This window comes from Nipponia nippon, unplaced genomic scaffold, assembly GCF_047370975.1.
Source record: "Nipponia nippon isolate SJK-2023a ecotype South Korea unplaced genomic scaffold, ASM4737097v1 scaffold_15, whole genome shotgun sequence".
NCBI classification, from domain to species: Eukaryota; Metazoa; Chordata; class Aves; order Pelecaniformes; family Threskiornithidae; genus Nipponia; species Nipponia nippon.
Window position 1 is genome coordinate 10,452,110 of NW_028262331.1, and position 26,051 is coordinate 10,478,160.

At 48.4% G+C, this 26,051-nt stretch overlaps 1 protein-coding gene across 2 annotated transcripts; it reads right to left on the bottom strand.

The window, feature by feature from the left end:
* Positions 1–1,818: 1,818 nt before the first annotated feature.
* AKAP1 (A-kinase anchoring protein 1) lies at positions 1,819–26,029 on the bottom strand. 2 transcript variants are annotated; one of them, XM_087752069.1, is made up of 11 exons: positions 25,900–26,029; positions 13,291–14,980; positions 11,163–11,296; positions 9,630–9,756; positions 8,931–9,061; positions 7,334–7,511; positions 6,484–6,634; positions 5,785–5,852; positions 4,400–4,473; positions 3,544–3,609; positions 1,819–3,409 (listed from the first exon to the last, which is right to left on the bottom strand). In XM_087752069.1, exons 2-11 carry the CDS (start codon positions 14,954–14,956, stop codon positions 3,350–3,352), a joined length of 2,655 nt encoding a protein of 884 aa, XP_087608195.1. In that variant the 5' UTR covers positions 14,957–14,980; positions 25,900–26,029; the 3' UTR covers positions 1,819–3,349. The 2 variants fall into 2 exon arrangements, with proteins under 2 accessions (XP_087608195.1, XP_087608196.1); XM_087752070.1 differs by lacking the exon at positions 25,900–26,029 and adding an exon at positions 15,257–15,422.
* Positions 26,030–26,051: the final 22 nt, after the last annotated feature.

The following is a 26,051-nucleotide window of genomic DNA, read 5'->3' on the forward strand; positions in this document are numbered from 1 at the left end:
CCTGCACAGCACCATGCCCGTGAGGGACTCCCACCTTCCCAAGAGGGAGGGCTGCGTTATCCGCCTCCGCGGAGCTGCGCCTTCTCTGGAGGCGGCTCACCACAGCAAGCAAAGCCCCAGCCCGGGCGCTTCCACACTTTTATTGTTTTACACTCCCATGTTCTGGCAAGGCTGCAGCTAAAGCAGCAACAATTCTCTCCTCCCCGCACAACCACCAACAGTTTGTAGTTCTCTGTCCCAGCGTGAATCTAGCCCCGGGGGATAAAGCTTCCCTGTGCAAAGAAAAAGCCCTGGAGACAAATTCAGAAGAAATGCAGGCAAGCTCCCCTGGGCACTGCACGCGCCTGCGTCAGGCAGACACCGGAGCGCAGGGTTCTTCAGTCTCTCTTGACCTTTCATCGCCAGCCCGCCCGCCACGCCAGACACCGGCGGGACGGAGCTCTAAGGTCACCGCCTTATGGCTGCAACACAAACCCTCCACAAGAGGCTGGCTCCTGCCCAACAGAACTGGTTTGTGAGGGGAGGCCTTACCTAGCAGGGAAGGTACCCAGGAAGGCATTGCTGAGCTGCTGAAGCACCCAAGTTACCGAGCTGAAGGACAGACAACCTCCTTCACAGCTAGATGGCAGCTTTTGCCTCCCCTTAGCCAGAAACTGTCCAGGGAGAGAGACAACCGGCAGGCGATTTGAAACAGCAAGTTCACAGAGACTGCCTGCAACAGCGGCAGAGCTGCTGGGCACGCACAGCTCAGCACGCCACGCACCGTGCTCAGGGTATCGCTAACGTGTTAACCATCCACGTGTTAACCATCCACAGTGCAAGAAGCCAGCTACCACATTTTCTACCTGCCTGATGGTGAAAGCCATCCCTCAGCACATACTCAAGGCTAGCAAGGATTGAGAAACCCTGTGAAGTGAAGCCCTCATCCCAGGGTGAGAAGCAAGGACATTGTTGAACTTTGCTAACTTCCAACCCCACTACTCCTCCACCAAAAATCCCAATGTTTTATTCTTCACCTATCACTTGCCTAAGCAGCACTGAGTTGCAGCCCAGAGCATCTACAGGTTGCGTGTATATTCCGCAATGAACCCAACGGATGGGTTTTAATCCCCGAGATCAGGAAGACCGATATCTGGAACCCCGGACAACTGTGTGCGCATGTACACATCTACAGACCACAAAGGCAGTACCTGCAGTTTAACACGCTTTGCTCCCTGCAGCCCTAGCTTAGTCAGTCCAGCCCATGCCTGCGCTTCTTTTCCATGCCGAGTGTGAACGCATCCTACTGCAAGAACAGACTTTCCCAGTTGCAAGGTGCTGCAGTGCCGGGGGGTAAGGAGAAACTGGTCACTGGGACACCAATTCACACCCTCGCGCTGCTTGGCTTGAACAAGAAACCCGTCGACATTTTCAAGAGGGGATTTTATAGCCTGCACAATAGAAACAGACTCCCAAGTTTCACTTTTCGACACACAAGTGTGACAAAAGGGACGTCCTGAGTAAATTAATTCCACAAATACCTAACAGTTTTAACAGCCTTGAGTACCAGTGCTCAGACTAAGGCTTTCTAGTAAGTAATTAATCATAAAAATAAACCCAGTTTTCAGCTGGAAGGAAAAGGAACCCCAGGAAATTTGAAGCTTCACCTTTCTGCATCTGTTGAACAGCCATCAGGATCTGTTCTCACCTGCTTATCCCATGGAGCCCCCTTCCCAACCCTACATCGCAAGAGGTCAGGAAATGAAGGCTCTTAGTCATCACAGTTTGATTAGGACGGCTTAAAATTTGAGCTTTAATTGAAATGGAAAGAAACATTCCAAGAGGATATATGTTTTATAGATTTAACTGAGTTACCAAATTTAGTTTTCATTGGATGTTATTGCAAACATGAACATTAAATCATAAGTGCCAAATCGGAGAGAACTCAGAAAAAAAAAAAAGGATATAACCATACCATATCAGAAGAGATTGGACCAAATGCTTTTGTAGGCAACTATCCAAATGTGTGATGCACTGACGTGTTAGCTCACGGGATGTAAGGACATCCTTGAATCCACCTGAAAAAACTTCCCAGGACTGACTACATCAACATTTTCCTGGCAAGTAGCTTCTCTGCCAGCGATAAATCCCAGCTCAATACATATCTAAAATGATATACATTAGAGGGCATGTGTTTAAGAGTATTAAGTCAGCTTCAATTACTTTTGAGCAAAATTTTAAACATGTAATAGAAATCTAAAAAGGAGCAAAAAAAAATTGAGAACACCACTGCAATATTAATGCCAAGTTGTTACTTTTTTTTTTTTAAACAGATCTGTACAGCAACATAGCAAAGAATGCAGTGATCACAATTCAAACCAGACAGCAATCTAAGGGAATACTAATCCTGTATACAGCAGAGCTGAAACACTCCCAGCATTCAGATGCTCCAAATATGTCGGCTACCCTAACGCACTCCAAACCAGTTCTACCTACATAGGACATTTTGGTGTGAAAAAGTTTCTGTAAAGTTCCCTTTGTTTCCAGTGTTTTTCTTGTACAAAATATTACAATTCTTTTTATATATATTTACAGACTTGCACAGCTAGAAAAATATAAACTACAATTGGGCTTGGCAATCAGTTCTTTTCTTTAAATACATGACATTTCAGAGCAAAAATTGTAGTGGTAACATATCCTGCACTTCAAGCATCCGCACAGAGCAGCTTTCTTCCTTAAGCGTATCAAGCCTAAAAACCACGACTGCAGTGAGACATGTGCCACGGTAAGTGCAACGAATGCAATCCGTCTACCTTCTCGCTTAAGGAAGACACAAGATGAATGTTGTTTGTGCAGGTTAGTGGCACGATATAGAAAAATCCATAACCAAACATGAAATTCCTTAATAACATTCATCAATTTCATAGGCAGAGCCTGTTAAAAAAGGACAACCGATGCAACTTTTAGGAAAAACAGACACCAAGTTCATGGGGCATTATGCATCTTGAACAAAAATGCAACCACAGTTAACGTGTCAGGGGCATTTGCTAGCTTCAAGCAAGCCCAAAGGTTTTAAGGTTTTTTCCATTCAACTTTTGAGTAGAGGCCAGGGAGGATTTTTCGCTTTAAAGCTACAGTACCTGTCATTATGGCTTTTAACACCCCGCCTTTCACTTAGATGAGGTATGTGTTTCTAGTGAAATGGTAACAGTTGAGCAAAACCAGTTTCAATGGACCACAAAACTCCGCACACAGGTGTAAACATATCTTCTTATGAGTGGTTGCCAAACCAAATTGTAACAAGTGCAAAACAAGATTTCTTCTTTTGTTTTTCTCTGCAGAAAGAGTTGTCGAGGCATCTAGGACGTTGCTAGTAGTCAAGCCACTGAGCAAATCCTCTTTCCACCAGAGTTCTGTTTATCGACACCACCTAAAGGCAGATAAAAAAACAGTAGAAAGGTGAACAAACCAGTAGCAAGATACATCAACAAGTTCCTAATCAACAATAAAAAGTCTTTGTAAACTCTAACAGTGTTGAACAAATAGTTATGTCAACATACGCACCTCCTCTCCCATCAAGTTCCACAGCTGTATCAGCGGCAGACCTGTGGCACTGTCATAATTTGTCACCTGGAAACATAGAAAAACATCAGTGCGCAGCAATTCTGGTCTGAGCCACGGAGGATGCAAGGCCAGCAGCATTCACTGCAGCGCAGGTACTCAAACTCCTGTGCAGGCGGGAGGAAACGCAGCGACTGCCACCAGGCAGCTGGGACGCCCCGCTGGCAAGTTCGCTCCAGGCACTCAAATCCTTGCCAGAATTAGTGATGCATTTGAGCACTGCATTAAACCAAAGGAAGCTACGAGACTGAGCGTCACAAATGCTATCAGCTTCCCACTCGCCCCAATTAACTTACGCGGATAGCTACAGCCACTGTTAGAGGCACTTCAGAAGAGGTAAGCGCCTCTTCGTCGAGATCAGGCACTGCACGCAGAAGCTTTTGGGATGCTGCCAGAAGCCTTACTCCTCCTGCTGGCCAGCCAGAGGCCAGATCCCAGATGTCAGCGTTGCAAAGACAGCCGAGACTGGCAAAGCAGCGCAGGCCCAGATGAATGCTTCATCTGCTGGACAACGGGCCACTTCGTGCGCTGTAAACCCATTCCGGTGCCCTTCCTCCCTGCCCGCATGGGTAACGAGGGAATGTGCATCCCTTCCCAGCCACACAGCCCTGAGCGGTGCTGATGCTACACAAGGAAGTTCTCAGCGCCAAGATTTCTCAACAAGAACCCTGCCCAGCAGCCAGGCTTACAGGCTCTGGCTTTGGTTTTGATTTTAACACACACAGCGTGCTAGGGGACAGAGAGGATAACAGCAGCAGCCAAATCGGCAACGAGACTTTTCCAGACAGCTCTCCTGTACCTGTGCCACTAGGACCGCGCCTCTGGTCATCTCGCTAACGGCAGCGTCAGCTTCAGATGAAAAGTGATCCTCGTCTTCGGAAAGAAAAGAACAAGAGAAAACAAATGAGATATTCACAGGCTTTAAAGGCCAGAAGGGACTATTAAGCTAATCTTGTCTGACCTCCTACACAACGTAGGCCAGAGAATCCTCACCTACTGTTGCTGTAGGCATTTGCTGAAACCAGTCTATTAAGCTGGAGATCATACAAGTATTATGCCTGCTGTGTTGCTGAAGGGAAGGATGAAGTGCTTTCTAAAGCCACTAGCTAAGTTAACGTGAACATAAGTAGCTGATGGCCTTTGGACCACCGGCTGGCTGGCACCTGAACAGTGCCGAACACGCTCTTTGCAAGCACTGGCCGCTCAAGTCTCTCAGCCCGCACAGCTTACGTGGGTGCTGTTGCTAACTGCGCACCTGTAACGCAGCAGAAATCCCTGCGTCCCAGGCAATACAGTTACAACCTACACTGTAGGCCAGACATTAGTGTTTTCATTTTGGAGGAAAGTTGCTTATTTCCTACCAAACTGCTGCAAAATAGTTTTTCGTGCTCCCCACCCTGATCTCCAGCAGCAAGCAAACTCCTTGCAACCCCACGAATACCGAAGGAGGTCGATTGCCTCAGGGAACATGCAAGTCACTGACTTCTGCTAGAAGCAGCTTAAACCTTGCCATCCATCCACAGCCTCGGCAGGGCCTCTACCTCCTGGCGTCCTACCAGCCACAAACCCCAGGGGTGAAACCTGGCCTGACCCCCGGCCCCTACAGCCACCCCTTCCGCACCCAGAAGGGCAGCTTTTTAGACACCAGTACAGCATGTATCTCTAACACCACTAGAAAAGGGGGGGAAAAAAAGAAAAAAAGCAAAACAAAGCATTTCTAGGCAGTGACTGACATTTTTCCAGTGCTTGGAGGGTGGTCTTGAACACAAAACTACACATCAGTCATTTTAGTAGGAAAGTGTCAGGTATTTGTCTAGAAGATTAAAAACTGAATTTGCATTTACAGCTACCCTATGACAGAAGGCGGCAGGGGAGTTACAGCTACTTCACCTATACCCTGCCAGTCCTGCCAAATTGCTGTTTAGCAAAGTAATTCATTCTCTCCTCCATGCAGGAAAAAGCCTGGACATTTATCATCTTTCCCCTGGAGTCTGACAGGTTATGCTATGCTGGCACATTTAGAAGAATAAAATACAATTTTTCCAATCCTTGCCCTAGTCACATCAGAGGCTGAGCTTGCAATAGCGGGGAGAAACTTTAGACAGAATCATCGCTTGTACACAGCTGGCATCCATTTAAACCCGCAGGAGGAGCAGCAGCGGTACATCTTGAGAGCTCCATTACCTGGAAGTGGCACCACGTTGTCTAGTAAAACTTCTGCTCCTTGGAAAGGTAGTGATAAAAAGTCAGACCTTAAAGAAAAGGGAATCAGTCAGAATAAGAACACGGCTTTAAGTTACTCTTGTATTCTTTAAGGTGACATTGATTAATCAATTGCTCTAATAGGAATTCAGTTTAAAATTGATGACAGTCAAAAAAAAAATCAGACTATTCTCTTAGCAATCTAAGCAGCAGCAATAAATTGTCTGATTAGCATGCCAAGTTGGATTGGGCTCCCAGCAAAAAGCACCTCCACAAGGGAGGCTGTACTGCTTCTCTCCCACCTCTGGGGCACAATCAAGTATTTAATGGGCTTGTGTGAGACAGCCCTCATCCCACACGGCTCTCCCACCCAATGGGGCTGGGACATAGAGAATCTGAATCTTATTCCTAGCTCGTCAATTAACTACACTTTGGGGCCTCCTGAAGGCATCCTTTTGCTCAGCCTCCACACTAAAGTGGCAGAAGTGGCAATTTCCTCTCCTCTCCCCTTCAAAAAAGCCTTGCAAGAGCTTGCTGTGCTCCCAAGGAATCCACACCCGCTGCTGAGACAAACCTTTCTACCATTTCCCACTTCAGCTGTGGAAAAACCTATAAGCAATTCAAATGATATGGATGCCCCTGATGAAGACTCAAGCCAGATATGGAAGAGGAACTAGAGACCTGATTTGTCTGAGTGTGTCAATCTTCACTTTGTCATATCCTCCATAGTCCACGTATCTGAGCTCCACTTCACCAGTCTCTTCGAAGTAGCTAATAACTTGAGCCCGTAACCATGCCCCATCCAGGCCTGGAGCCGCGCATATAATACCAACTGCAAAACATAAGAGTACAGAGAAAAAAGGCTCAGTATAAGTGGATTTCCAGAAATCAGCACTTCAGGCATTAGCAGGGCTGCAGTGTTATCTTCTGAGAATCAACAGCATTTCTCATGCTGCTTCCATCTTCTTTCAACACCACCCATACCCCATCAGACAGGGCCTGCAGCTGGGATGCAGGAGCAGTGGGTTTTACTCCCAAGTCTGTCTGCCACTACCACGCTGTTCTACCCAGGTATCCAGTTCTCTCGCAGCCTTTGGTCACTAACAGTGAGGTCTGTCTCCAACAAGGAAAGTAAGCGCTAACCCTTCCACATGTGGTGCACCCTCCACTTTACACCACGTGCAGACAGCGACGCTATCAAGATCTGGGAGTAGTTCCACACTTTGTCAGCAAAAATACACCAGATGTCAAGTTGATCGGAAATAATCTGAAACAGACTTTATCTCATCCTGAATTTCAACATGCAACTAAGTGGCTGGGGAGGTACTCCAGGGATGACTGGTGTAAAGAGGAGTAGAGCAACATCTGTACTCTGGCAGCAGCTTAAAAAAAAAAGATGAAGTGACAAGTGAACTCTCACATTCTCATCCACTGGGAAACTTCCCAAGCCTAACTCAGGGGCCTCAGGCTTTTGCATGACCCTAGAAGAAGTTTCTCAACTGAACAATTTGTGAGCAACCAAGTTACTTGCCTTCTACCGGAGTTGGCAGGGTTGGAATTTCAGGTTGAGAATAGCAGGCGTACATCTGCTGGTCCAGGCTACGCAGGACATGGAAGGTGGGGTGTGTATGCTGCTGTAGAAACATGTGCCCTGCATCGACTTGGTTTGCCACGACCACCTCTACGGTGACTCCATCTGGGAGGAACAGCTGTCATGTGGAGGAAAGAAATTCTCAGTGTTCATTGCAACACAAGCTTCATTCACAGCAGCTTCATGTTCCACCAGCAACTCCTGAGGCTTAGAGCCATGGGTGGAAAAGCCCTGGCACTCTGGTATTCCACTTCCACAGGCTGCTTTGGATCAGGAGCAGAAAGCTATTCACTGTTACTCCACGCTGTTCTAAAGGAAATCAGACGTGGGGTGGGGCCCACCTTGTACACAAACAGACTATCAGCACAGAGCAGCTGTCAGACTTATTTACCCAAGAGATCAGTGAGCAGAGTCAGAAACGACGCAGGTCAGGTCATGCTGCACTATCAACACAGTGCAACTTGCAAGGATTCCCTTGTTTTAAACACCAAGGCAATCTTCGCAAGGATTGTCCAAGATTTGGCACAGAGGTCTCATTTTCAAAGTGATTTGCCCTGGCTGCTAGACAACCATTGTGTTGGGCTTACTTAATGCCTTCTTTGCCTCAGTCTTTAAGAGTCAGAGCAGTTGTTCTGGGGGCACCCAGCCCCCTGAGCTGGAAGGCAGGGACGGGGAGCAGGATGAAGCCCCCATAATCCAAGGGGAAATGGTCAGCGACCTGCTGCACCACCTAGACACACCCAAGTCTATGGGGCCAGATGGGATCCGCCCAAGGGGACTGAGGGAGCTGGCGGAGGTGCTCACCAAGCCACTTTCCATCATCTGTCAGCAGTCCTGGCTAACAGGGGAGGTCCCAGTTGACTGGAGGCTGGCAAATGTGATGCCCATCTACAAGAAGGGCCAAAAGGAGGATCCAGGGAACTACAGGCCTCTCAGCCCGACCTCGGTGCCAGGGAAGGTTATGGAGGAGATCATCTTGAGTGCCATCACACAGCACGTACAGGACAACCAGGGGATCAGGTCCAGTCAGAGTGGGTTTATGAAGGGCAGGTCCTTAATGAGAGGAAACAGCCTCGAGTTGCGCCAGGGGAGGTTTAGATTGGATATTAGGAAAAATTTCTTCACCAAAAGGGTTGCCAAGCACTGGCACAGACTGCCCAGGGCAGTGGTTGAGTCCCCATCCCTGGGGGTATGTAAAAGACGTGTAGATGTGGTGCTTAGGGCCATGGTTTAGTGGTGGGCTTGGCAGTGCTGGGTTAACAGTTGGACCTGATGATCTTAAAGGTCTTTTCCAACCTAAATGATTCTATGATTCTACATTTCTCAGCTCAAGCAGAATGGAAACAGTAGTGGAAGAACAGGTCGATAAACCTGATCTGTAACAGTTACACAAGCTGGACAACAGATAGCCACACAAAACCAGATGGCTTTTGAAGGCATCTGTGAACCAGCCACATGGATATAGCCTACTATGACAGCAGTGACCAACAACAGCCTTCCACCCTGTCATCAGCACAGCCAGCAAGCTGGGACTTACCCAGGCAGTCATAAGGAGGGAATGAAGCGTCAACGGTGTTGGTGGAGGTAGAGCGTAGATGTTGGTGAGACACAGCTCTTTGAACTTCTTGCCAATCAGGCTCAGTACTGTTTCTACTTGATGCGGGGAGCCTGGAAGACAAAAATCCCACAGAAAGTCTGTAGCACAGATACGCTGAGGACATCCCCACCCTGTGACGCAATACAGCGACCAGAAGCCTTCTGTGCTACATCAACAACTTAAGTTTTAATAGATTGTCCTTGTAACCTGGTATCAGACCAACATGAGCAACTCAGACTGCCAGGCCCCAGTTTCAAGAGCTTTAGCCTCCAGTATGAACCCAATTCACTGGCAGATATTTTTCAGCCACAATTAGTCTAACATCCTTCACAGTCAAGACTGCGTTTGCTGATACACATCCTGTAGCTCCTCCTTCAAGCCTGAAGTGATCCTGCAAAAGGTGTTGGTTAAACCACAGCAGCCAGAGATGTTAAAATGCATTCTCACCTCTAGGATAGAGGGTTTGCATGCCAAGGCACAGGCGACTTGGCATACACCTCTACTGTAACAGCACTGAGCAGAAAAGTTTTGTAAAGCACTGGACTCACAAAGCCGCTAAATCTGTTTAGATTTTTTGCCCATCTAATTAAGACCCCCAAGCTACATATTAGACCATGAATAAAGAGACATTCCACTTACCTTCAATGTGACAGACTTGGGAGTCACGGAAATAAGGTAGCGTTGAGACATAAATTTTGGCACCAGACGCTTGCCTCAAGAAGCTCATATATCTTCCTTGTTTGCCAATCAAGCGGCCGACTAATTCCTTTATGAAAGCGACAAGAAAGCAACAGTCAGGAAGAGAAACTTAGATCAAACAAGCCTGTTTTCTGTGGCTTATTTCACCCGCATTCCTAGTTCTTGTAGCACAGGGCCAAGGAGGATAAATACAAGGCAATGCTGGAGCAGCGCTGAGTTCAGCTGGTCTCTGATAAGTCAAGGCAGATACAGCTCATTTGATAGATCCACCTTCATGTCTCAAAGAACGACACAAAGTCACGATGGGACAAAACCAGGCCTGGTAAAGGCTACTGTCTTCCTACAGTCAAGTAAAGTCGTATCCTCTCCCAATCCCCCACCACTTTTTTTTTTTTAAAAAAAAAAGCATGCTACATGCGTTTTTCATTCAGATACGAAATACTAAGTTTTAGCAATTTTTAAACAAGCTAATTAGATTAGAAAGGGAGTAGACAAATTCACAGGAGAGTAAACCAGGCTGTGACGCCCATTAGACTACAGAGTCCTTGGGGAGCAGCGCGAGGTGATGAAGAGATGTCTGTGCAAGCCCTGTCGCTTCTACTCTTCCATTGACATCTGCCACCACTCGCTGTCAGGGACCAGACGTGTTGGGCCCAACTCAGTATGGATAATCCTATACAATGTAAAGTTAGCTGCTTTAAGAAAAGTGACAGCCTGTCTTCACTAACCACTGAAACGTATTTTTTTGCTGCAGAACTGCTTCCTTAGCCTGCATTTTACTGATCCATTAAAATGCGTGTTACATGTCTTCACTGGGCCCACAGCATCCAAGCACTCAAGGCGGCGTGCTTATCCTGCCGGGAGCTGCTCTCTACTGGCCCTCAGCATTCAGGTCTGCCAAGAAGCACAACTGCAAGAGCAATGCCGTGCAGGAGAGCCACAGGTGATTTTGCATGTACAAAGCAGGGAAGAAGGTATGAACATAGTCCTAAAAAACACAATCTCTCAACCCAAAAGAAAGCTCACTATAAAGACAGAGACACAGCAGCTCCACAAAAGAGCTCAGATGAGCATTCAGCTTGTGAGGAAGGGTTTGGACAGGCAGTTGAAACATAATCCTCCTACACAGTGGAAAGGAAAAAAATTCATCACCTGCTCTTAATAACTGTGTACCCTCAAAGCCTTCTGAATGCTTTCAAAGCATCAGACTAACAGATTGGGGTGGAAGATAATGGGGAATAATGAGTCCAACAACCAGCATTACCCTGGGCGTAGCCCTGACATGCCTCTCGTTTACACTTGTGTACTGGCTCTTCACTCCTCTTGAGTCCTAATGGGAGGTAAATGCTTAAATCCTCCTTGATTTGTTGTTGATCTCCCTGGGACGGCATTCAGCCAGTGCCAGACTGGAAGGACCAGAAGATGGCTATGTAGGGCAGGGCAGGATGCGCGAGCAGGCCAGCGGCTGGTTACCTTTGGGACCTCTATTTCCCAGATAATGAAGTCGGATTTGCTGGATTCTCCTCCTAGCTTAGAGTTCTGGCGAGTCACTGTCTTCCTCATGGCACAGCCACTGTCCACGAAATCCACGCTATTTACATCCGAACCTACGAGACATGCACACGTGTCAGCATTCAGACAAACCACACAATCCAGCTACCAGACACAAGGCCATGAAAATACACCATTTCATAGAGAGGTTACACTGAGCTCTTCCTGTGCGTGCAGTTGGGATGTTCCTGTATCAGGTTCTCCAGCATTTCAGAAAGGGTAAAGTCCCATCACACATAACCTACTGGAAGTTTCCTTTTATTCCGGAAGAAAAACCTGCACACCTCTGGGAATGCAACAGAAGGAGGCCCGAGTTCAGCACGTGTCCTTCAAATACGGTGACACCTTACACAGCAGCAGAGACAAGACACTGAGTTGAAGATACCAGCTGAATGAGAGCTATGCGAGCATCAACACTGAGCTGCTCCTGCCGCAAGGTATTCCGCATTTTCCCCATGGCTTAAACAGGGCTCTTCACAGGGAGTTCGGCATGCAGGAAGGGACATGCAACCTGTTCTTCTGCTCTTTGCACTGACATTACATTCCCACCCCAAGTGGGGCTGCACAGTGACCTGAGTGCCAGGTGTGCCCACTGGTAGGGGATTGCCTCTTGCCCAAGTTTGTCATATGCTTGAAGAAACAAGATCCTAGAGCTATGTTTTGTTCCCAAGCCATCAGCCAATACCAGGAACACTTCTCCTTGGGAAGGGGACAAACTCAAACAGCTTCCTTCTGGTCAGATCCCACATACAGTCAGTGTAACACAAGGTTGATCCTTCCTCCAGATTAACAAGCTTCTGCATGAAGATCCTCACTTGTTCGCAAGCATTCAGACCATCTAGTCCAAGACCAGAGAAACCCAACATCTGCTTCACATTTGCCACATCTTAACTAGTAACACAGCACAGATGCCTAGAAAGTCAAAAGCAAACAGTGCAGCTGTTTGCCATAGACTTCCTAGACAAGGATGAGGATTTAAGTCTCACAGCCTGGGTGTGAAGGTCAGCTGTAGGACCTCTTAGCCAACACAGCCACATTATCAGCTTTACCTGCCATATCCCCTCTCCCTACCCTCCAGCTCTCTCAGCGCAGAGCTTTCAGCCCTTGTCATCACCAGGCTCCACAACACACTCTCGTACCTTCTTGTCACACCACCGTTCACAAGAAGGCAAACCCATTTTCTTCCTATGGTTACTCTCACTAGTGACAATGTTTTGTGGGTTTAATCCTGAGTTGTTGGCAAACTCAATCCCCACGTCTTGCAACAAGCAGCGTTCCCACTGCTTTGTAGCAATTACAAAAGACATCCTGTCATTAAGGGCTGTTGGCACCACAGGGTCTTATAAAGGATTTTAACATCCATCCCCAAGGTCACACAGGTTAACATTTGCTCAGACAGCTTTGTATTCTGCCAGGCACACACCATCCAGGATCTAGAAGGCAAAAGCAACACAGAGACAGATGGAGGAACTCCTTGAACATTGCTCCCTGTTGGGATTTCTTGGCGTGCACCTACCCTTCCAAGCAAAAAGGCTTCAGGGTAATTGGTCTGCAACCAACTGATTTTATCACAATTCATCAGAACTCCCCTGGTTCATCCAGCAGCACTTCAGAAACCTGCCTTACAGCTTCCTTTCAGCAGCAGCCCCTAAACACAGATAAGAACCTAGTGCTTACTAGAGGCTGCCTGAACTGAAGCAGAAGCCATTTGTATCAACAGGTCTCAAACCAGCAAGATGTTCAACAGCCTGGCCTACATCCAGACATGGTCCATATCACTGGGCTACTCAAGCACAAGCACAATAAGCTTTGTGCTGAAAGGGGCCCAGCCTCTTCATCCCTTTGCAGCATACCCTGAAGATCACCCAGCTAACACGGGATCCTACAGAGATGGGAATGCTGAGAGCAAATGCGTACCCACCTGCACGTGAGGGCTAAATATTCATCTACTGGGGAAGTTAAACATGAAGGGGATTTACCTGAACATGTTCTGAAGCACATAAAATGCCTGTTCACCACATTTTTGTAGGATGATTTTCAAATCCCTTACCTCCTGAGGGATCTCCATCCATCCCTGCTGCCCTGCCACACTCATGACGCAAGTCTGGACCATCCTCCTTCAGTATCCCATTACTGTATGGCACTTCGCTGTCTCCAGGTAGCTTCAAAGTAGGAGGTTTTTCACTTGGTACTGAGCTCTGCTCAGCAGATGTGTCTTGGGTTGCAGATATGCTCAGTGAGTCCGAATGCTGGCCTGACGCGACAGACAGCATTGTGTTCTGCAACGAGTCCTCCACACTTGTCCCACCTTCGGACATGTATGTGCTGCACCCAGAGTCCTCCATAACCAAAGGCCACTTTTCCAGTGACCCTCCATGCTTTTCCACAGGAGTCCGATCAACTCCTTGGGACTCACTGCACGCACGGTTCTTCATCCGACAGTCTTTTGTGTCTCCCTGAACAGGGCCGGATAAACGGCCGTGTGTTAAACGGCTGGAATCTGCCACACTTTGATCCTGTTCCTCTGTCTGCGGGGACGTCTGTACCGCAGCATCGCCCTTCACAGCAGTGTTCTCATCGGCTACCGTAGCTTCCTCCGCAAGCACCCAAGCAGGGGAAACAACGCTTGCCATCTCCAGAGGTCTGTCACCTCGGCCGGCAGCAGCCTGGCAGATCTGAGCGGACACATCACCTGCAGCACCAGACAGCACTTCCTCAGTTGCTGCCAAAATGACCTTGGAAATGATCTGTATTGCTACTTGCTCAATTTTCTCAACTTCTTCCTTGTCCAAACTCACTCCTCCAATCTTCTCTCTTTCCAATTCATCTCCTTTTGGCTGTGCGTCCTCCTCCTGACACACAGGTACAGTACTGGCTATTGACTCGGACATCTCTTCTTCCCTGGACTGCTCCAAACAGGCACACTCCAAACTATCCGGTAACACGCTCACTGCAGAATCTTTGTGACTTGATACAACTTCAACTTCGTTATTGAGAAAGGCTCGTGGGGTATTGGCTTCCTTCTCCAATCCCAAGCAAAGGGCTGTCACAGAGCCAGTATCCGATAGCACAATTTCTGGCATCTGGCTTTCCTTAGGGGGCTTAAATGAAGAATCATCTGACTGCTCTGCATTGCTAATCTCCGTGATTCCCAAAGACTTTTGCGTCAGTGTCACCGATGCCGATGGCCGCTGATCTTGGCTTGCACCAGAGCCTGAATCCTGTATAAGGCTCACTGCAGCACTGCTGCGACACTCTGCGCTCTTTGAGATCAGAGGGGGAGAAACACAAGCAGGGACGCTGCTTTCGTCTTGAGATCCTGTTGTTTCTAGTTTTTCACTGTCGTCCTCAAGGGTGCTGGGCTGAACTGTCGTTACTGACAGGTCTGGAAGGTCCTGTGAGAGATCTGGCCTCTCAGGAGTTTGACACAGAAGAGAGGGCGTCGTCGACCCTGCTGACAGCAGCGAGGTCGAGGTTTCATTCTCTGAGCGTTTCTCTACCGAGGAGAGAGGCAGTCTTCGAGGAACACGTGCTTCTGTTTTGGGTGATGAATCATCCTCCGGCACTTCTTCCTGCTGCTCTTCTTCAACGGCTATTGCTTGTTTGTTGTGATAGCTTGCATGCTTTTTTCTATGGGAATAGATCCACCAGCAGCCAAGAAGCGCCAGCACTCCAGGTATGGCATATGGGATGACATTGCGGAAGCGTAAAGCCATTTTACAGGGCCTCAGCAATTATATCTACAAGGAGAAACAGAAACCTTGTTAAAATAGCCATAGGGAAGGTAACGGGAAGGCTAAAGTTTCATAAATGCCTTGAGGTATTTCTATTAGCGTGAACAGGCTTGTTTGCCAGCCGCCCTTTAAATTCCCGTCTCTGCTCCACCGGCAGACCACAGAACAAGATCCTTACCTCAGACTAGGGTTATCTGCACATTTCTCACCATCATACTCATCCGTTTCACCTTCCCTCACCTTTACACTTAAAACTATTTCACCTTCTTTCTCCTGTCTCACCTTCGCAGGTCAGTCCTGCACACAAGGACAGCATCCAGCACTGCGAGCGTCTCCAGCATCAGGCTGGGTTCACAGCGCGGCCGTACCACAAGCAATCCAAGTCACAGACGTGATACGCTGCAGGTCTCCCCAGCTCTCCGCGTGAAAGGCAGCATCACATTCTCCAGAGTTTCATAGGCTGACACCGCACACTTCTCTAAAACGAACAACTCACTGAAGGCAAAGGCTTTGCAAACGTTCTCACCCGCAGCATTGCAAGGGGCTGGTGTGCAGGCACACGGCTGAAGTCTGCAGTTAAGTAGGAGCTGAACAGCAACACGCAGCTACTCCGTTGACTTTTGCATGCGCAGTGTAGGAATTGTTAAACAAAGGGCAACTACAGCCTGATGAAGTGAGCGTCTCCCAATAAACAGAAGTCCCTCTACAAGATTTTGCAGCAGTGAAGATGGGAAATATGCTATAATGCCCTTATAAAAGCAGTATTTGTCTAGCAAAAGCAGCCTGGACAGAGACACTACTACTTAGCGAGCCAGCTCCAAAGTTTGTTCTACATCTGAATTTACTGCATTGACAGCTGCTACTCCTCTGACTTTTGAGAGCTGAAACCTGTCTCTTTTACTCCTGAAGCGTGTGAACCCTTCCCCGCCTGGACACCGCTGAGGCTCCCGTCCCAGTCATGCCCCTCCAGTTACAGCCCTCACCTGGTTACACCAGGCAGGGCTGACATGCCTGTCCTTTTCCTTCAGAGAAGTCTACAGCTGGAACACAAAGCTAAACTGTTACCTGCGTCCCCAGATCAGCCTTGCTGCAAAGCACTTACAGTTTATATTTTCACTGAGCAGGAATTAAAGCAAAACTCCACATCTGACAATGCTTACACACAACAGACTTCTTCAAACGGGACCCAAGACTTTTGCCAATGAGCAACAAAAATAAAGGTTGTTTTCAGGAGACAGCAAAGTCCTAGAAATGGGAACCACCCACTGGAAAAGAGTATTATCTAGTTCCTCTTTAGAAGCACAATATTTCTTAGACAAGAGAAGACAACCAAGTCCGTTTGTCGACAATGCTTAGTCTGTCTCAACCGGGGAAAAAAAAAAAAAACCAAAACTTTTGTTATCAGAACAAGCATTCTGACCACGGCTTCCAAATACAACTCTCCTTCGGGGCCCCAATTTTCACGATTACATTCTAGCTGGGGGACAAAAACATGCCTCCCTCAGGCTCAAACCCAGCATCCGAGCCTCAGATAATTTAATATTCACTCCAGATTTCTCACCTCCTCCAGCCACACCCTCCCATCCCACAGGAGCAGACAGACAACTTTATCCAAGCTAGCTCAGACGCCAGCCTTGCTTCCGTACTGTTTACCGCAGAGTCCTAATGACTGAGGCAAGCAAATAAATGAATGGCAAAAATAGGGACTAGAAAATTTCTTGCTCAACGCCAGATCAAAGGTCAGCTGCAGACACGATTTAAGAAATCCAGTAACATCTCCAGTACAACACAAATGAGGTATTTATGTTGTTCTTCACAGGCAACTTGAGTCTGTGTTCACTGGACATTCATATCTGATAACTTCTAAATCCAAGTTACTCCCAGCCGGCTTTATACAGTCAGATAGCAGGGCTCACTGCTGAGGATGCACTTTCAGTTAATGGCAACATCTGAGATTTGGAATTAAAAACCCAAACCTATGCAATAATTTGGATGCTTGGTTTTTGGAACTTGGTGAATGGAAAGGGTGAAGTCTGTACCTTCCTAAGACAAAAGGTTCACATTTATGCCCTGCAGCACAATGGCACACTGTGAGCGCTCATCTGCTGTCCACTTAAGTTGTTATAATGAAGGCAGAACCACCCTACAAGCTGTCTCACAGGCCTACCGCAAACTCAAATTAAAGTAGCTCACATAAGTCCATCCCCAGCAAGCTTTCCTGATTAAACAGACAGCCCTATTATTATCGGATTCCCTATTAAGCTGCGCCCACCGTACAAACAATAGTCCCACACAATTCTGCAGCGCAGGAAGACAGCGGCAGGGTGCCCCACAAAGGACAGGCCCGTCCCGAAGCCTGGCAGACAAAACAGTTCCAAGAGTCATTTTAAACATCAATATCATTTAGGATAAAGATGTGATATTTAGACGAGCGGGGACTGGTAGATTAGCCTACTGCTCCTTGTGAAGCTCCTTTAGTTTCATGTTTTTCACTGGTTTTAGCACGAGCTGCATTCTGCTATCAGTGATCGTGTTACGTGGGAATTCCACATCCTTCCATCAACTAGGAAGGGATAAGAGGCAGTGGCTCCGCACAAGATGCCCGCAGACATCCTAAAGCACTGGGCTGGCTAGGGCACAGCCAACGCCAACAAACGTCTCCCTACACACACAGGACAGGAAGACTTTGGTGGCCTGATTTTGCTATGCTGGTCACAACGTCGCTTTTTATGTGATGCCTAGAAGATGGCTGATTTTTAACCTGCTCAACTGAACAGTTGCAAGATGCAGCACTCCCTTCTCTTTCATTTCTTCCACAGGACTGCTCCTAAAGCCCACGTGCGTTTTCCAACACGTTTAGGAGCGACAAAACCCTCTCTCTATTGCCAATTTGACAGCCAGTTCAAGACTGCAGGGGCAATGGGATCATTTAAACACAGAGGGGGAAGAAAGCCTGGGATTTTCCTGCCAGCAGCAGAGCAGAAAATGGCAACTTGTCAAATCACATGGCCTTAAACACTGCCAAACTGGCGGGAGCCCGGCCCAACAGCCCCTGCACTCTCCAGGCAGGAGGAGCCAGCTGGGGAAGCGCAGCAGCTCCAGAGGCTTCGGACCGGAGATGATCAGCTTGCAGAAGCCAGAACCAGTATGAAGTGCTGGATGCCCCAGTGCCGTTTCCCAACATGCAGGGCCGCATGCGGCCGCGTGCCAAAAACAGAGCTAAGCTAGCGCAGAGCTCACACACCGTACGCGCTCGCCCCGCGCGACCAGCCACTTCCAGTTCCTTCTGGCACGTCAGGAATCCGGTCTAAATGTCACACCTTGTATCAAGGCATGGCCGGAGAGCTGCAGCTAGGACACGAGACTTTTCCAACTTGCTAAATAATACCCACAGTAGGTCAGGATGGGATTAAGACACCAAGGGGAGAGCAGGGGTCAGGCGGCTCTCCAAATCTGTATCCTGACTTGATTTATGGAAAGCTCCTGGTAAAGATCAGGGAGATGAGGACAAGAATGACCGCACACACTCACCTACCTTAAAAAAAAAAAAGCCAAGGACAGTCAACTTATTCTACTTGTTTGCATTAGAGTCCTGGAGCAGTTTTAAGCCACCTTGCTTCTCCCTAGCCAGGACAAACAACCCTTCAGCGTACACATCCTTATAAGGTTAGAAATGCTTGCAGCACGAGGTTCACAGAGGAGCCAGATAATTCATTCTCAAGGTCCAAGAGGGAAGTTCAGCAAGCACTCGCTCCAGATCTTCAGGGCTTCCTACGCAGAAGCAGGTCTGTTCTGGGGGCAAGCTGCTTCAAGTCTCTACCAGAAGAGAGACAAGGACAAATCCCAAGTGACTGAGCCCCCATGCTTCGCAGGGACGTACCCTACAGCGCTGCCGGTCCCTGCCTCCTCCGCTTCCCTCCTGCCCCAGCGCTTGAGAGGTTACACTTCCAGACCCCAAAAGCAGTGGAAATCAAGGCTGGAATTAAAGACCGTCCTGAAGGATCACAGAGGAAACAAGCAGGCAGCTCAACTGGAAATGTAGCTTCAACAGCAAGGCCAGGAGGCCTCCCTACAAACCCTATCGTTAGCGATACAGCACTCGGGAAATAAATACTATCTGGGTGACAGAGAACTGGACGAGGCTGGCACAGTTAAAACTACATGGGACCACGTGGGCTCTTAAAATTTTCCATGCTAAAAATAACCAGTAGCACATGCTCTACCTTACAGGAGGCATAAGAACAGGAGTTGACAAAAACCTAAAGAACTGGAGGCCCCACCATTAAGATTAAAGTAAGAGAAATTACTGCCCAGAAACATACATAGAAAGACTAACTTGACCTACACTTGGCCTAAGTATTTGCATCAAAGCTGAACTGGCATGTGGCATTGCAATATCTAAACTGCAGCTTCTTTGTTTTGCACACGAAGGTAAAGGAGGCAGACAGTCCACAACGGAGGGATCGCCTGCTTCTTCCAGGTCCTGCTGGAAAGGGGTTCAAACTGGAAAGCAAAGAGGTTTTCTGCTCACAGGGGTCAGCAGCACAGAGGCTGACCCTACAGGACAGATCTGCGTGCCCTGGCATCGCACACTCCTGATCACCAGGGGGTCAATCAGCCGCAGGACTTTGCGGCCTTTCCACACTCTTCTCCCAGGCCGGCCTGGTGTGCTGCCATCAAACCCAACATCACCCAGCGGTGAGAGCTCGGAAGACACGACTCGGTAGCTACAAACATCCAAAGACAGGTAGGAGCCAGGCAAGCAAGATCTCAAACTGGATGGCACTTACTGTAAAAGGAAGTGAATAATAAGTTTCTCTATACTTAAGTAAGTATAGGTTCTGCAGCAATTTCTGCTTCAAACACCAGTCTGAAAGACAAGAACAGCAAGAGATAGCCCTTAAGCAATACCACCTTTTCACAGCCCAGTTAACATGAGCTACAGAGCTCGAGAAACAGGCTCCTCTGTGAATGAGAACTACTCATGAAGCCCCTCCACAGCCTTAAAATATTTAAGAACCAACAGTCCTATTTGCAGAGGGATAAATTACGATATAAGTAAAAGGCTGAAAAAGTTGGTTGTTGTAGAGCTAAACTAGAGCTCTGGAACAAGAAACACCACCAACACCAGGCTGTCCTATCGCTAAGATAAAAACCGCTTTCAGCATAATCAGCTTCACTGATGTTCCTTCACTAGCTCACTCCCCTCCTTCGCAGCTGAAGCTGCTACACTGACGGCCTGGGCTTTATTAATATTTAATTTTACAGCCGCCGCTTCTGTGTATTTTCTCCCACTCGGGAGCCAAATAGCGTCCCAGCACAGCTCCAGCAGTATCACTTCTAGGCAAAAGCAGGACTCTGAACAGTTTCTATTTACGCACTCAAAAGCGGAGGTTTACAATAAAAGTATGGGCCCAGCCAAACTGCAGGGTGTTTTTACAAATGTTTTGGAAACCACCAAGAAGCTCACACGTACACAAGCACCGACCACCAGCAACCCTCACCACCTGCACCGCCTAATGGCTTAATGCAAGGCCCCGAGCTGATCGCTCCTGCTATGCAATGAGCCACCGGTTACACTTTGTAATTAACATTAACCCTATCAGACTATCAAGCTCCTTACTGCTCTTTGTATCTTATTACCTTCCTGCTCCAATCATTTCATTATTTATCATTTTCTCAACCAAGCTAGCATCTCCCTGTGAATCCTCTATTACAGAGGAAGGCAGGATCACTTTTTCACTGCTTTGCCAGAAAGGTATCTCAGCCACAGAAGCAAACTTCAGGCACCAGTTTACCAACACCATCTTTATCTTTCTTGGCTATTCCTCAAAATTTGGTGGAGGCTTTTTTTGGCCAGTTTTGGAGTCCCCTCCAGAAACAGAGCCAGACCAAACGTTCTGCTTCTTCAAGCTGGCCAAGAGAGTTTAGCACATAAGGCAGAGGCCACACGACCTTTCTGTTATCACCCGGCTTTAAACGGCAGAGAAAGTCCTCCGATTCAGACTAACCCACCCTGTGTACAGGTACCCCTGACCGGGGAGTGAACACCACTTTTACAGCCAAGAGGCTAAGACATCAGTTGTTGGGATTCTTTCCGAACAGCTACCTCCTCGGCACCCCTACCAGTCCAGGTTCAACTCTTTTAAAAGCGTTTTTCACAGAAGAGAATCAGTCCTCCGTGGTACAGACAAAGCAGCTTTTATTACCTTTTAATCTACCAACACATTACAAAACTTTTTGCCAAATCCAGATTTTATCATCCTTCATTCTTCCTGCATTTTCACTCAGGCTGGAGAACAGAACAAATTATTTTCCAGAATTTCAGAAAAAGTACATCCACTACTTAGCATTTTCTGTTTGCTTCTACGCCAACGAGGCTAACGCAGCCCTTGCTGTGGGCAACACAGTGTAGTGTCCACTACAGGTACAGCTTATAGATTAAAATTTAAAAGCAACCAGCTAAGTCAGATGCCTGGCATCTGTATCAGCTTCCACAAAACAGGCATGCACAACACTCAGGAGCTAAACTAACCAAAGGCTTCCAACGTACTCTGCACACAAGACAAATAACAGGCTTGAATTTTCAAGGAGACCGAACGGTGAGGTTTACATCACAACACACTGATACCGCTGCAAGAGACAGCGAGAAGAGAGGCAGCACTGAGACCAAACACGCATCTGGAGAACAGCATCAAGACCGGCTCACTTCGGAGGTTTACCACGCACAGCAACGAGACCTTGATAAACAGCTTCTCAAAACAAAAGCTGGACTAGACTTAAACAGAAAAGCAAAAAGCAGTGGTGTTATGCCTTATGCCCAGGGCTTGCCTTGCTGAGAATAAGTTGCAGAAGCACATAGAGAGGAAGAATATCAAACATTTGTGAAAAAGGCACTCTATATTCATCTGCGCTAGGAAGGAACGGCAAAAGTTTCACTAAGAGTCATTTAGACTGAGCAAGCAGGGAGAGAACGTGTCCGCATTAACAAGCTTGCTACGAGAAGTTACACAAGATACTTGAGCCCTAATCAGAGAGACATGCTTCGCTTTGATCTGCAGCACAGTAGCACCTACAAGCCCTTGCCCAAATTACGCTAGGGGCTGTTCTCCTACGCAGAAAGGCTTCCCCAAAGATTGCAGGCCGCATCCTTTCCTCAGCTTTGGCAGGCTTTTTTTTTCAAAAGCAAAGCCAAGACGCAGATTAAGTGACCTTCCCACAGTCACACTGAGTTGGCGGAAACACAGGGAACAGAAAATAGGCACTCCAGCACGAGGGGCGGGAGCCCATTCTCCTAACCAGGCAGCAAACAGAACACTACACTCCATTCAACTTGAAATATTTTAGGGAAGTGATGTGCTAAATTATTTCCTGCACTCCTGAACACCAACAAAAAAATCTTCCTAACCTTGCACTTTGAGAAGAAATAGCATACAAGTCCCAGCTGATAACAAAAGAAGCAACTCTTTAAGGAAGGGGCAACTGCAGGGTCACAGCCCTAAGGTTTATGGGACACACGCTCCAATCCTTGTTCCAGAGGCTTCAAGTTCCCAATTCAGAGATTTATCCTTATGCAAAGCGAATGTCCCCGACACAAGAGGCACACGCAGATCATGAGCTTTTGCCAGGAACTGCTGCTATTTATACGCAGGGAGTCAAACCCAGCTATAGCACATGGTAACTTTCTCATCCTCATTGCCAGGTGGCAGCAGAGGTCAAAGGCAATGGGACCTCTTCAGGTCTGCAAGCAGTGATTTGTTTGCTGAAGAATGGTTTTAAATGATCTTTTATGAAATATTCAACTCTGCTAATAGCAACGTGCAGGGCCCATATATTCGGAGTCAGCTTCCAGCCAGGGTAAAAAATGCAGAAGCAGCAAAGTTAAACAGAATGCTTTTAGTGGACAATAAAAAAAAGCCACAGTAAACCAGCTGAAGACAGCTCATTTGCAAAAGCAGCGAGTGACATGCAAACATATCACCTTCAGCCATCCCCATGAGAAGCAAACTCAACAGCCTTAATTTCTAGGAAATATTAAGCACCTGCTGAATAAAATGGCTTCTTCCAAGTATCTGAAAGTGGCTGCCCAAAGTTAATCATCACTTCACGAAGTTTAACAGCCATTTGCATTAAGAGTTCCACAGAAGCACTGTAGTTAGAAATCAGGATTTAAAAAAAGGCTAGTCATTAGATCTGAAACATTAAACAATTAAAAGTAATTAATGTTTTAACTGATGTTCTTCATTACTTCTAGATGTTGCTAAGGGCACCTAGGATACCAGCCCTGATCTTATTACAGTCTCCCTGGACACTAGAAATACCTTGAATAGTTTTTTCACACCATTTAAGTGCACGTGAAAGATGAGAGCCTTAGATAAGTGGGATATGTTGCTTTATGCTCTTCAGATAACTCTACTACTGCAAAAGTACACTTGCTCTCAAACACCCCTGAAGTCAGCCTGCAATGTTTTCAAAATGAACACAAGTCTCAGAGTAGCAAATCAACTGCTGCTGGCTCTGAACAGCTCTGGCTGCAATCCTCAAACCAACCAACTCCTGTCACAGTATAACTCTCAAGAGAACCTGCCAGAACTGGGAACCGACGTACCGTGGTGGATCTGAACTGCAGGTACCTTCATCTCACACCCTGGGTGGCGAGGGAAATTCCTGTTGTCTAATTTCAGGCACTGTGGAATGCCTAGGGTAAAGCCAAGGCTTTCTAGGCAGTCGATGATTTTCAGTGTTAGTGTCTCAAAGCATCTCCAGAGATCTTTAAGGAGGAATCTGGTTCCTAGGACGGGTATTCAAACTCGGTGCAGCTAAGGAGAGCACACCTAAGTGAGAGGCGGCTACCAGAACACACGACAACCGGGTTCCTGCAGCACCGTCCATGCAGACCCTCCAAGCCTAACGATATCATTTGTTTCGTGTCCGAGAGCAAACAGCCTGTAGCCCTGTTGTACAGGACAGCATTACAATCATGGCGAGATTCACCTGCCTAAATCCCCCAGCACAGGTGTCCCATGAGAGCTTTTAAAAGTCCTTCAAGAGCTCAAACGCTGGAACAGAAGCTGAGGGACTGTCAGATGAGTGCTACCAGGACAGCACGCGATGCAATAAGGTGGATTCTTGCAAGCTTCAAGCACAGCTCAAGTTCTACAGGCTTCTTGCTCTTTTTAACTTACTCAAAGGCTGTCATTTCCTTCAGCGCTCTAGGCAGCACATGCAAGCAAACCAATTAATCAAGAACTAAACTGTGCCATCAAGATACACACAGCAAAGCCCTACTATCCTTTTTCAGAGTCACAGGTACACCGAGATTACTAGATGACAGGTACAGTAGCTCAGCAGACGCCTGCCCAGTATTTTACCCTTTACGCAGGAAGCTCATTAAAGACGAGGCTCAGTGACTTGAACTGGGTCACACAGTGACCCCCGGCAGAGGAGCAAGCTCGGCTCAGTTGCTCCCACAGCTCTGGTCCACGCATTACCAAAAGCCATTCCTCCCTTGCGAGCAGTTGTGCCGCGCTCTAGCACGCCACGTGCTCTTCCTCGGCCGTACCGCGCACACACGGTGCCGTAACTCGGTAGATCATTCACAGGCACAAAGCAAACAGGAGAAAATCTCCTGCTACTACCTTCCACAGCAACGAGCCATTTCCTTTCACCTGAGACAAAGTCCACAGGGGCTCTGATAACAGCCAGCGTGTGCCAGCACAAGTGCGACCTGCCCGAGGCAGCACACCGGCCTGGAAACACAGAACGGCACGGTTACTGCCGCCCCGCAGCCCCTTACTTCTCCACAACAGACGGACCGCGGTCAAATGCAGCTTTTGGTGCCGGTTCCTACTATTACAGGTAGCTTTCATGAAAAGGATGCCCTTACTGAGGTGCCTGTTCATTTTGTGCTCCCTGCTTCGTGGTATAACTTACTAGGCTGCGATAAAGAACGTGGCCAGGCAGAGATCAAGTTGCCCAGTTCTGCGACGCGAGTAACTTAGATCTTCCTTGCTTCAAGGAGGGGAAAGAAGAAAAAACAAACCAACACAAAAGAAGAAAAAAGTCAAACAACAAGGACTCTTTCAGGAAAGCAAGGCTACAGAAACATTACTTCCTCAGTAGCAATATAATTTAATTCCTTTGCTCCTGACTATATTCCGTGCTGGCTTACAAACAAACAGAAGTCACTGCAATACCTGAAGAGTTTGCTAATAACAGTTTTTATCGGCTATTACCATAACACAAGCAAGCCTTGCCATACCAGACATACAAGAGACAACACACGGCATCCTTAATCTTTACTACCCAGTCCGCAACACTTATGTCATCTCTCCCTTTCATTTCTAAGCAGCTACAGCACGGTTTGCAGCACGGTGTGAATCACGTTTAATGCCACCTCGCACGGCTGCTTGGGCCTGCCCAGCTGCACTAATCGCCTTCGCTACCGTCGAGGGGGAAACAAGGGGTAAAACACACATGCAAACGCGGAAAAGACCGGGAGCCGCCGCTTGCTTGGCTGACAGAGCCTGCCCGCCCCGCTGCCCGCCGGCACGGCACGGCACGGCGCACTCGGGCCCGGAGCGGCGCTGCCGGCGGAGCCCCCGCCGTGCCTGCGGGCAGCCCGGGCGGGGGCGGCCCCGCACCCTCCGCTCCGCCCCGCCGGGGGTGACCTCCGGGCCGGGCCGGGCCGGGGTCCGAGCGCGGCGGCGCCGACCTTGGGCGCAGCAGGGCTGTGCGGGACCGTGCCACGGCCTAACGAGCGGCAGCCGGCGGGGAGGACGGCGCGGGGGGCAGCACCCCCCGCCCCGGCCGGGAGCGGCGGCCCCGCGGCGCTGCGCTGCGGGGAGCCGGCCGGCTGACAGCCCAGAGCAGCGGGGCCCCGCCGCTCCCCGAGGGGTCGGACGACGGCCCGCGGCGGTACTTACGGATGGCGCGGCGCGGCGCCGCTGCCCGCAGCAGGAGCAGGTCCCGGTGCCGGTCCCGCTGCCGCCCGCCGCGGCCGCGCCGAGCCCACGTGCAGCCCGGCCGGGCCGCCGGGCTGGGACTTGCAGCGGCTCCCGCCGCCACGCCCGCCCGC

Excerpts from the sequence above, each read along its gene's own strand:
- AKAP1 (XM_087752069.1), bottom strand. The coding sequence starts at position 14,956 with ATGGCTTTACGCTTCCGCAATGTCATCCCATATGCCATACCTGGAGTG. Across the intron at positions 9,062-9,629 it reads CCAAGTCTGTCACATTGAAG|GCTCCCCGCATCAAGTAGAA; the intron begins GTAAGTGGAATG and ends TTTGTCTTCCAG. Across the intron at positions 6,635-7,333 it reads CCTGCCAACTCCGGTAGAAG|TTGGTATTATATGCGCGGCT; the intron begins GCAAGTAACTTG and ends TATGTTTTGCAG.